Genomic DNA, 12,261 nt, shown 5'->3' on the forward strand with positions numbered 1-12,261 from the left:
TTCTCTATTCTCCTCCTCCTAGACCTGTCCTCTGCCTTTGACACAGTTGACCACTGCCTCCTACTACAGATCCTCTCTTCCTTTGGGGTCAAAGACCTCGCCCTATCTTGGATCTCCTCATACCTTGCCAACCGCACATTTAGCATTTCCTACTCCCATACCACCTCTTCATCTCGCCCCCTCTCTGTTGGTGTCCCTCAAGGCTCTGTCCTAGGACCCTTACTCTTCTCAATCTATACACTCGGCCTGGGACAACTCATAAAGTCCTATGGCTTCCAGTACCATTTATATGCCGATGACACTCAGATCTACCTCTCTGGTCCAGATGTCACCTCCCTGCTCTCCAGAATCCCAAAGTGTCTATCAGCCATATCCTCCTTCTTCTCCTCTCGCTTCCTCAAGCTCAATGTGGACAAATCTGAACTAATTATCTTTCCTCACTCTCGCATATCTTGCCTACCTGATCTATCTATCAAAATAAATGAAATCACACTTTCCCCTGTCCCCAAAATCCGCTGCCTCGGAGTAACCCTTGACTCTGCCCTGTCCTTCAAACCGCACATCCAAGCTCTCGCCACCTCCTGTCGCCTCCAGCTCAAAAATATTTCCAGAATCCGTCCTTTCCTCAACCCACACTCTACCAAAATGCTCGTGCATGCCCTAATCATCTCCCGCCTCGACTACTGCAACATACTCCTCTGTGGCCTACCTTCTAACACTCTCGCACCCCTCCAGTCCATCCTTAACTCTGCTGCCCGTCTAATTAATCTCTCTCCTCGCTACACTCCTGCTTCCCCTCTTTGCAAATCCCTTCACTGGCTCCCAATTTCTCAGCGTATCCAGTTTAAATTACTAACACTGACCTACAAAGCCATCCATAATCTTTCTCCTCCGTATATTTCCACACTAATCTCTCAATATCTTCCCTCACGTAATCTCCGGTCCTCCCAAGACCTCCTCCTTTCCTCCACGCTTATTCGCTCCTCACCCAATCGCATCCAAGACTTCTCCCGAATATCACCCATCCTCTGGAATTCAGTGCCCCAACACATCCGGTTATCCACTACTTTTGGATCCTTCAAAAGAAACCTGAAAACCCATCTCTTCAAAGAAGCTTACAGCCTGTAAAGACTACACGGCCACCTCAACACCACTGGAGCTACTGCAACCCTTGACCTACTGTCTCCTTCCCCACAATCCTGTAGATTGTAAGCCCGCAAGGGCAGGGTCCTCTTCCCGCTGTACCAGTCTGTCATTGTTAGTTTTGTTTACTGTAAGTGATATTTGTATTTTGATGTAACCCCTTCTCATGTACAGCACCATGGAATTAATGGTGCTATATAAATAAACAATAATAATAATAATAATAATGTCCCTCTGAATCTGAGGGCATTGAACTTCGGATCATGATGTTTCTTAAATTAGAAGGTTGTCTGTAACATAATAAGGGGGGGGGGTATTTGAATAATATTTATAACAGTCATCCTTGTGTAGGATATGGTGAAGTTTCTTAGCCGTTTTCTCAGAATTTCAAGCTGTGGGCTCTAGGTCACTACCAGAGGTACACGATGATTTTCCTTTTTTTCATATTGAAGTACTTGACTTCTAGGGATCCTTGTGGCCCTAATGATCTGATCATCAATGGAGGTGGGATGGAAATCTTGATCTAAAACTGACATTTTAACCCCTTACTGACCTCGGACGGGATAGTACGTCCGACGTGAGGTCCCCTGCTTTGATGCAGGGCTCCGCGGTGAGCCCGCATCAAAGCCGGGACATGTCAGCTGTTTTGAACAGCTGACATGTGCCCGCAATAGCGGCGGGTGAAATCGCGATTCACCCACCGCTATTAACTAGTTAAATGCCGCTGTCAAGCGCTGACATTTAACTACCGCATCCGGCCGGGCGGCCGGAAATGACGTCATCGCCGACCCCCGTCACTTGATCGGGGGTCGGCGATGCTGCAGAATAGTAACCATAGAGGTCCTTGAGACCGCTATGGTTACTGATCGCCGGTAGCTGTGAGCGCCACCCTGTGGTCGGTGCTCACAGCACACCTGCAATTCTGCTGCATAGCAACGAACATCAAATCGCTGCTATGTAGCAGAGGCAATCGGTTTGTGCCTGCTTCTAGCCTCCCATGGAGGCTATTGAAGCTTGGCAAAAGTTAAAAAAAAAGTTAAAAAAATGTGAAAAAAATAAAAAAAAATATAAAAGTTTAAATCACCCCCCTTTTGCCCCAATCAAAATAAATCAATAAAAAAAATCAAACCTACACATATTTGGTATCGCCACGTTCCGAATCGCCCGATCTATCAATAAAAAAAAGCATTAACCTGATCGCTAAACAACGTAGCGAGAAAAAAAATCGAAACGCCAGAATTACGTTTTTTTGGTCACCGCGACATTGCATTAAAATGCAATAACGGGCGATCAAAAGAACGTATCTGCACCGAATTGGAATCATTTAAAAAAATAACCCCTCAACCGACCCCAGATCATGAAAAATGGAGACGCTACGAGTATCGGAAAATGGCGCAATTTTTTTTTTTTTTTAAGCAAAGTTTTGAATTTTTTTTCACCACTTAAGTAAAAAATAAACTAGTCATGTTAGGTGTCTATGAACTTGTAGTGACCTGGAGAATCATAATGGCAGGTTAGTTTTAGCATTTAGTGAACCTAGCAAAAAAGCCAAGCAAAAAACAAGCGTGGGATTGCACTTTTTTTGCAATTTCACCGCATTTGGAATTTTTTTCCCGTTTTCTAGTACAAGACATGGTAAAACCAATGATGTCGTTCAAAAGTACAACTCGTCCTGCAAAAAATAAGCCCTCACATGTCCAAATTGACGGAAAAATAAAAAAGTTATGGCTCTGGGAAGGAGGGGAGTGAAAAACGAACACGGAAAAATGGAAAATCCCAAGGTCATGAAGGGGTTAAGCTGGGTTAGGTGTTCATCCCTGTCGTTAGGACTGGAACAGATACAGTTATATCTGAGGGCCTGGTTGTAGACAATGGATTTTTTAATGTGTTTAGGATCGAAGCTGTCTCATCTGAGGTATGTGGGACGGTCAATTGGTTTCCGATACACTGATGTTTGGTACGAACCATTTTGGACTTTTATGGTGGTGTCTAGAAAGTTTATTTTTGTTTTTGAGTGGTCCAATGTCAAGTTTATGGTAGGACGAAATTTGTTGAGTTTGTCATAGAAATTTAGAAGTTCTTATTCGGACTCAGTCCAGATTATTAAGATATCATCGATGTAACGGAAATAGGCAAAGGGTTTGATGGAGCAGGATGATAATAAGTAATTTTCCAGTTTAGCCATGAAGAGGTTGGCATACTGGGGTGCCATTTTACTTCCCATAGCAGTACCAGTGCATTGTAGATATAGCTCCTCATCGAAAGAGAAAAAGTTGTGTGCGATGATGAATCTGGTAAGTGTATTATAGACTCGAAAGGGATCCCATTGTCCTCAAGAAACATTTGGCAGGCGGTTAGTCCATCTTTGAGTGGGATGTTAGAGCATAAGGATTCAACATCCATGGTGGCTAAGATCGTGCTGTCGGGGAGGGGACCTATCGTGGATAGCTTATTCAGCTGGTCTGTAGTGTCCTGTATATAGCTGTCTGTCTTCCTTACCAGCGGCTTAAGGATGTATTCTATCCACCCTGAGATTTTTTCAGTGAGTGTTCCCACCCCTGAGATTATTGGCCTCCCTGGGTTGCCTGTTGTGAATTCTGCTTTTGGGCTCCCTCCGGTGGTTGTAGGTGGTAATGCAGTTGTCCCTGAGTTGCAGTCCTGGGCAGGTGTATCTGCTGATTGCAGTTCTGACTGGGGTATTTAGGCGTGCAGGATTCATTAGTCCTTGCCAGTTGTCCATTGTTTTTGGAGGTGTTGTTCCTTGCTTGGTTCCTCTGCCTTGCTACCAAATTCAGCAAAGATAAGTGTCTGATTTTTGTTTCCTTGGCACACATGCTGTGTGCTTAATATTTCAGTGCTATTCATTGTTTTTTGTCCAGCTTAGATTGTGTCAGTATCTTCTCAATCTTGTTGGATTCTCTGGAGTTGCAGATATACATTCCATGTCTTTAGTTAGATTGTGGATCTTTTTGTATTATCTGCTGTGGATGTTTTTGAAGGGTTTTAATACTGACCGCTTTGTATTCTGTCCTATCTTTCCCTATTTAGCTAGAGTGGCCTCTTTTGCTGAACTCTGTTTTTCTGCCTGCGTGTGTCTTTCCTCTCCTACTCACAGTCAATATTCATGGGGGGCTGCCTATCCTTTGGGGTTCTGCTCTGAGGCAAGACAGTATTCCTATTTCTATCTATAGGGGTATTTAGTCCTCCGGCTGTGTCGAGGTGTCTAGGGTTTGTTAGGCACACCCCACGGCTACTTCTAGTTGCGGTGTTAGTTCAGGGTTTGCGGTCAGTACAGGTTCCACCTACTCCAGAGAAAGTTCCATGCGGCTCCAAAGTCACCAGATCATAACAGTACAACTGGCCAACAATGAGTTAAATGCATCTCAGAAGAAGGGAATAAAGGTGTTGAGTCATTTTTTTTTCTGTAGTCTGCTCTTTCCAATTTTTCTCTGGGTGACTGAGGAGTCTTGTGCTAGCATGGATGTTCAGGAATTAGCTTCTCGTGTAGACCAGCTTGCTGCTAGGGTACAGGGAATTTCTGATTATATTGTTCAGACTCCTGTTTTAGAGCCGAAGATTCCTACTCCTGATTTATTTTTTGGTGATAGGTCTACATTTTGGAGTTTTAAAAACAACTGTAAACTGTTTTTTGCTTTGAGACCTCGATCCTCTGGTGATTCCATTCAGCAGGTTAAAATCGTTATTTCCTTGCTGTGTGGCGATCCACAGGATTGGGCATTTTCCCTGGAATCTGGGAATCCGGCCTTGCTTAATGTAGATGCCTTTTTTCAGGCTTTGGGACTATTATATGATGAACCTAATTCTGTGGATCAAGCGGAGAAGACCTTGTTGGCCCTGTCTCAGGGTCAAGAGGCGGCAGAATTATATTGCCAGAAATTTAGAAAATGGTCTGTTTTGACTAAATGGAATGATGATGCTTTGGCGGCAATTTTCAGAAAGGGTCTTTCTGAATCCGTTAAAGATGTTATGGTGGGGTTTCCCACGCCTGTCGGTCTGAGTGATTCTATGTCTCTGGCCATTCAGATTGATCGGCGCTTGCGGGAGCGCAGAACTGTGCGCGCTGTGGCGTTGTCCTCAGAGCAGAGTCCTGAGCCAATGCAGTGTGATAGGATTCTGTCTAGAACAGAACGACAAGGATTTAGACGTCAGAATAGGTTGTGTTATTATTGTGGCGACGATTCTCATGTCATTTCAGTCTGCCCTAAGCGGACAAAGAGGATCGCGAGTTCATTTACCATCAGTACTGTACAACCTAAATTTCTGTTATCTGTGTCCTTGATCTGCTCATTGTCATCATTTTCTGTCATGGCGTTTGTGGATTCAGGCACCGCTTTGAACTTAATGGACTTTGAGTTTGCCAGGCGTTGTGGTCTTCCCTTGCAGCCCTTGCAGAACCTTATTCCTTTAAGGGGCATTGATGCTACACCTTTGGCTAAAAATAAGCCCCAGTTTTGGACACAGGTGACCATGCGCATGGCGCCAGCCCATCAGGAAGATTGTCAATTTCTGGTATTGCATAATTTACATGATGCTATCATGCTGGGTTTTCCATGGTTGCAGGTACATAATCCCGTGTTGGATTGGAAGTCTATGTCTGTGACTAGTTGGGGTTGTCAGGGGGTTCATAATGATGTTCCTTTAATGTCCATCTCCTCTTCCGAAATTCCAGAGTTTTTGTCTGATTTTCAGGATGTATTTGATCAGCCCAAGTCCAGTTCTCTTCCACCGCACAGGGACTGTGATTGTGCGATTGATTTGATTCCAGGCTGTAAGTTTCCTAAGGGCCGACCCTTCAACCTGTCTGTGCCTGAACATACCGCTATGCGGAGTTATGTTAAGGAGTCTTTGGAGAAAGGACATATTCGGCCATCTTCTTCGCCGATGGGAGCAGGTTTTTTTTTTGTTGCCAAGAAGGATGGCTCCTTGAGACCCTGTATTGATTATCGCCTCTTGAATAAGATCACGGTCAAGTTTCAATACCCTTTACCTTTGCTTTACGATTTGTTTGCTAGGATTAAGGGGGCTAGTTGGTTTACAAAGATTGACCTTCGGAGGGCGTATAATCTTGTTCATATTAAGCTGGGTGATGAATGGAAAACTGCGTTCAATACGCCCGAAGGCCATTTTGAATACCTTGTGATGCCGTTCGGGATCACTAATGCTCCATCTGTTTTTCAATCTTTCATGCATGATATCTTCCGGAATTATCTTGATAAATTCATGATTGTATATCTGGACGATATTTTGATTTTTTCAGATGATTGGGAGTCTCATGTTGAACAGGTCAGGATGGTATTTCAGATCCTTCGTGACAATGCTTTGTTTGTGAAGGGGTCTAAGTGTCTCTTTGGGGTGCAGAAGGTTTCTTTTTTGGGTTTTATTTTTTCTCCTTCATCTATTGAGATGGACCCGGTTAAGGTTCAGGCCATTCATGATTGGATTCAACCCATGTCCGTAAAGAGCCTTCAGAAATTTTTGGGTTTTGCAAATTTTTATCGCCGTTTCATTGCTAACTTTTCCAGCGTGGTTAAACCCTTGACCGATTTGACGAAGAAAGGCGCTGATGTGGCGAATTGGTCCTCTGCGGCTGTTTCTGCCTTTCAGGAGCTTAAACGTTGATTTACTTCTGCTCCGGTGTTGCGTCAACCGGATGTTTCTCTTCCGTTTCAGGTTGAGGTTGACGCTTCTGAGATTGGGGCAGGGGCCGTTTTGTCTCAGAGGGATCCTGTTGGTTCCTTGATGAAACCGTGTGCCTTCTTTTCCCGTAAATTTTCGCCTGCTGAATGCAATTATGATGTCGGCAATCGGGAGTTGTTGGCTATGAAGTGGGCGTTTGAGGAGTGGCGACATTGGCTTGAGGGAGCTAAGCACCGTATTGTGGCCTTGACCGATCATAAGAATCTGATTTACCTCGAGTCTGCCAAACGGCTGAATCCTAGACAGGCTCGATGGTCTTTGTTTTTTTCTGTTTTGATTTTGTGGTCTCGTATCTTCCGGGTTCTAAGAATATTAAGGCTGATGCCCTTTCTAGGAGTTTTTTGCCTGATTCTCCTGAGGTCCTTGAACTGGTCGGCATTCTGAAAGAAGGGTTGGTTCTTTCTGCCATTTCCCCTGATTTACGACGGGTTCTTCAGGAATTTCAGGCTGACAGACCTGACCGCTGTCCAGTGGGGAAACTGTTTGTTCCTGACAGATGGACTAGTAGAGTGATTTCGGAGGTACACTGTTCTGTGTTGGCTGGTCATCCTGGTATTTTTGGTACCAGAGACTTGGTTGGTAGGTCCTTTTGGTGGCCTTCTTTATCACGTGATGTGCGTTCTTTTGTGCAGTCCTGTGGGACTTGTGCGCGGGCCAAGCCTTGTTGTTCCCGTGCTAGTGGGTTGCTTTTGCCATTGCCGGTCCCTGAGAGGCCCTGGATGCATATTTCTATGGATTTTATTTCTGATCTTCCGGTTTCCCAGAGAATGTCGGTTATCTGGGTTGTTTGTGACCGGTTCTCTAAGATGGTTCATTTGGTGCCTTTGCCTAAATTGCCTTCCTCTTCAGATTTGGTTTCGTTGTTTTTTCAGCATGTGGTTCGTTTGCATGGTATTCCGGAGAATATTGTGTCTGACAGAGGTTCCCAGTTTGTTTCTAGGTTGTGCTAGGCTGGGCATTGATTTATCTTTTTCCTCTGCATTTCATCCTCAGACAAATGGCCAAACCGAGCGAACTAATCAGACCTTGGAGACTTATTTGAGATGCTTTGTGTCTGCTGATCAGGATGATTGGGTGGCCTTTTTGCCATTGGCCGAGTTTGCCCTTAATAATCGGGCTAGTTCTGCTACTTTGGTTTCGCCTTTTTTTTGTAATTTTGGTTTTCATCCTCGTTTTTCTTCTGGGCAGGTTGAGCCTTCTGACTGTTCTGGTGTGGATTCTCTGGTTGACAGGTTGCAGCAGATTTGGGCTCATGTGGATGTCCGTCAGGTCCCTTGCCGTCTGCTTCCCGCACTGACTGACGTCACCGCTGTGCTCTGCTCTTACTGTACGGCCGGCAGTCAGTCAGTGCGGGAAGCAGACGGCAAAGGACCTGACGGACATCAGAAGGTGAGTATGTAGTGTTTGTTATTTTTCACTTTTCCGATGGTAACCAGGGTAAACATCGGGTTACTAAGTGCGGCCTTGCGCTTAGTAACCCGATGTTTACCCTGGTTACCAGGGGCCTTCGGCATCGTTGGTCGCTGGAGAGCTCTCTGTGTGACAGCTCTCCAGCGACCACACAACGACTTACCAACGACTTACCAGCCAGGTCGTATCGCTGGTCGTGATCGTTGGAAAGTTGCAGAGTGTGACAGTACCCTTAGTTTATTTAAATGTCCATGTATCACACCTTGCCTGTGCTCACTACTGTATATAATTGGGTTTCTTCAAATATTTTGTTATACCAGCCTGATGAAGAGACGCAAGCCGTCTCAAAAGCTTGCTTTGTAACATCATTCACTATATTTTGTTAGCCATTAAAAGGTATCACACCCACAAGATTCCTATTTTGTCTCTCCCACTGAGAGCACTCTATTTCTTTTTTTTCTACTGGCTAACACGGTAACAAACTACTTTTTTTCGCACATACAATGTATTATACATCACCCAACTCAGTGCCCAAAGTAATTTGAGAGGCAGAATCGCATTCAAAAACAGTTAAATGTGCACACAACAAATAAAGGCAGGAATCTGGTGCACATTCATTCATGAAGTTTCTCAGGATGATTTCAGTATTGATAAACTGGGTGCAGTAAGAACAGCAAGGAGGTCTTAAGACTGGAGAGATTGATGTAACTACTTGATTTTAAAGGTAGTGTGTCAGCCCCAAAATTTGTATCAACGTAAAGAAAGGTACATGTAGATGCAGTACAGAATATTACATAATAGAAAAATACAATCACAATTTGGCTGCTGTTCGGACACCCCTGATTAGAAGCCGAAGAACACAAACATAAAGCTCTAATTTGTGTCTATGAAGCTGTGAGTTTGGGTCAGAAGAACTGCGGACGGTTCACTCATTCTGATCCATATGTGTACAGTGATATACGGCATTCTGAACCCGGCCAAATACTAATTTTGTCCTTTTCCATAGGAGACAGATCATCGTGTACACCCAGAATAACCATGGAAGGAAACCAAAACTCAGGCACTTTACCAGGGCAGTCTCTTGTCCTGAATTGCATTGTGCGGCTCTGTGACCTGGAATTACCCAATGTTACTTGGTGTAAAATAGCGGAACAACAGTGTGATCCCTTGAGAACCAGAGATGGGATCTACTCTAAGCTGGAGGACCAGAGAGAAGACAGCGCTGTTTATGTTCTGAAATTTGACTCTGCACAAATTAACGACACTGGATATTATCTATGTAAAGCCAAGTTTAAGAATCAGGAGATAATAGGCCGCACGGTAGAACTTGTTATATTTGGTGAGTAATGTTGGATTTCTGGTAAACTGTTTTTATTGTCGAGGTGACGTCACAGCACTGCAGGTAATAACAGATACTAGGAGATTTGGCAAAAACTAATGGCTTGACCCGTAGATGGAGAGGAAAGCAAAATTTAAAAAATAGTCTGCGCCTAGGGACACAGATTTTTGAAACTGGAAAACCCCTTTAGAGAACTTGGTAATTTTTGCTTTTCAGCTTTGTTTTTTTCTCCCCTTTTTCCAAGAGCCATAACATTTTGATTGCTAAATTGAATTGTAGATTTGAATGATATATTAACTTTACCATAAAATGTTCTGCAACAATATGCAATTCCACCATTGTTTCAGGTTCATATAGAGATGAGCAGATCACTTTACAAAACTTTGGTCCATGGTCCAGGTCAGTGCTTTCTGGTCATGGACAGAAGCTGCTGTGCGAATTTCCTTACCCTACTGCACAGATGTATCATACACCGAGCTGGATCTAGTTGAAGCCAAATCAAGAGTACCTCTCAGTTTCCAATACTAAAATGTCCTTCATTTTCTTCAGCCTCAGTCCTCCGTGCTCAGTCTGCCGAGGAGAAGCATTATTTGTTCTCATGTCACATCTCTTCTCCAGCTGCTCTGGTATGTGCGCCTATGATACACCTCCACAAGTCTGTCCATGTGTGCAGCAGACTGCACAACGATAGAATGTTCATCAATGTTAGCCTATGTGCAATTACTAGCACATGAACAATTTTCAACATGGACTTAAGAAATCACAGGATCATTCAGGGTTGGTTTTAAACAAGGTGGGGCCCAGAGGAAAAGTTAAGAGTGAGGCCCCAAATACCATCGTATTGTAAAATTACAAAGAAACATTTAGGTTGCATTTACACAAGATGATTTCAAAACAGTAAATGAAAGTGGTCGGCAATATTCATGTCAATCGGTGCTTTTTTATTAGCCTCTTTACATGGGCCATCAAAGAAAGATGGGGCAGAATATATATGAGCAAAAGTTTGGACACACCTTCTAATTTAAAGATTTTTCTGTATTTTCATGACTATGAAAATTGTACATTCACACTGAAGGCATCAAAACTATGAATTAACACATGTGGAATTATATACTTAACAAAAAAGTGTGAAACAACTGAAATTATGTCTTATATTCTAGGTTCTTCAAAGTAGCCACCTTTTGCTTTGATGACTGCTTTGCACACTCTTGGCATTCTCTTGATGAGCTACAAGAGGTAGTCACCGGGTATGGTCTTCCAACAATCTTGAAGGAGTTCCCAGAGATGCTTAGCACTTGTGGGCCTTTTGTCTTCACTCTGCGGTCCAGCTCACCCCAAACCATCTCGATTGGGTTCAGGTCTGGTGACTGTGGAGGCCAGGTCATCTGGAGTAGCACCCCATCACTCTCCTTCTTGGTCAAATAGCCCTTACACAGCCTGGAGGTGTTTGGGGTCATTGTCCTGTTGAAAAATAAATGATGGTCCAACTAAACACAAACCGGATGGAATAGCATGCCGCTGCAAGATGCTGTGGTAGCCATGCTGGTTCAGTATGCCTTCAATTTTGAATAAATCCCCAACAGTGTCACCAGAAAAGCCCCACCACACCATCACACCTCCTCCTTCATGCTTCACGGTGGGAACCAGGCATGTGGAGTCCATCCGTTCACCTTTTGTGCGTCGCACAAAGACACGGTGGTTGGAACCAAAGATCTCAAATTTGGACTCATCAGACCAAAGCACATATTTCCACTGGTCTAATGTCCATTCCTTGTGTTCTTTAGCCCAAACAAGTCTCTTCTGCTTGTTGCCTGTCCTTAGCAGTGGTTTCCTAGCAGCTATTTTACCATGAAGGCCTGCTGCACAAAGTCTCCTCTTAACAGTTGTTGTAGAGATGTGTCTGCTGCTCGAACTCTGTGTGGCATTGACCTGGTCTCTAATCTGAGCTGCTGTTAACTGTTATGACCCCAATGGCGAGGGTCTCAGAGGAACGTGGAAGTCTGCAGAATACAAAAATCCAGCTCATAGGGCAGTGGTAGCTGGGTTGACCATATATCTACTCCTAACGCCAACACTAGAAGTAGCCGGGGATCATTCCTACGTTGATTCTAGATGACACGCTCCAGCCGGAGAATCTAGCTACCCCTAGTAGAGGAAAACAAAAGACCTTTCTTGCCTCCAGAGAAGGGGACCCCAAAGCTGGATAGAAGCCCCCCACAAATAATAACGGTGAGGTAAGAGGAAATGACAAACACAGAAATGAACCAGGTTTAGCACAGAGAGGCCCGCTTACTGATAGCAGAATAAAGAAAGGTAACTTATATGGTCAACAAAAACCCTATCAAAATCCACACTGGAAATTCAAGAACCCCCGAACCGTCTAACGGTCCGGGGGGAGAACACCAGCCCCCTAGAGCTTCCAGCAAAGGTCAGGATATATATTTGGAACAAGCTAGACAAAAATACAAAACCAAAACAAAATAGCAAAAAGCAAAAAGCGGACTTAGCTGATATAACTGGAACCAGGATCAGTAGACAAGAGCACAGCAGACTAGCTCTGATAACTACGTTGCCAGGCATTGAACTGAAGGTCCAGGGAGCTTAAATAGCAACACCCTTAACTAACGACCCAGGTGCGGATAAAAGGAATG

At 44.1% G+C, this 12,261-nt stretch overlaps 1 protein-coding gene across 1 annotated transcript in view; it reads left to right on the forward strand.

Moving 5' to 3' along the window:
* Window positions 1-12,261, forward strand: part of LOC143817904 (MAM domain-containing glycosylphosphatidylinositol anchor protein 1-like) — a 91,951-nt gene that overhangs the window by 40,604 nt on the left and 39,086 nt on the right. The window contains exon 3 of the mRNA XM_077299373.1: window positions 9,278-9,610. Within this exon, the coding sequence (XP_077155488.1) occupies window positions 9,278-9,610 (333 nt within the window). The remainder of the gene's footprint in view (window positions 1-9,277; window positions 9,611-12,261) is intronic.

This window comes from Ranitomeya variabilis, chromosome 3, assembly GCF_051348905.1.
Source record: "Ranitomeya variabilis isolate aRanVar5 chromosome 3, aRanVar5.hap1, whole genome shotgun sequence".
NCBI classification, from domain to species: domain Eukaryota; kingdom Metazoa; phylum Chordata; class Amphibia; order Anura; family Dendrobatidae; genus Ranitomeya; species Ranitomeya variabilis.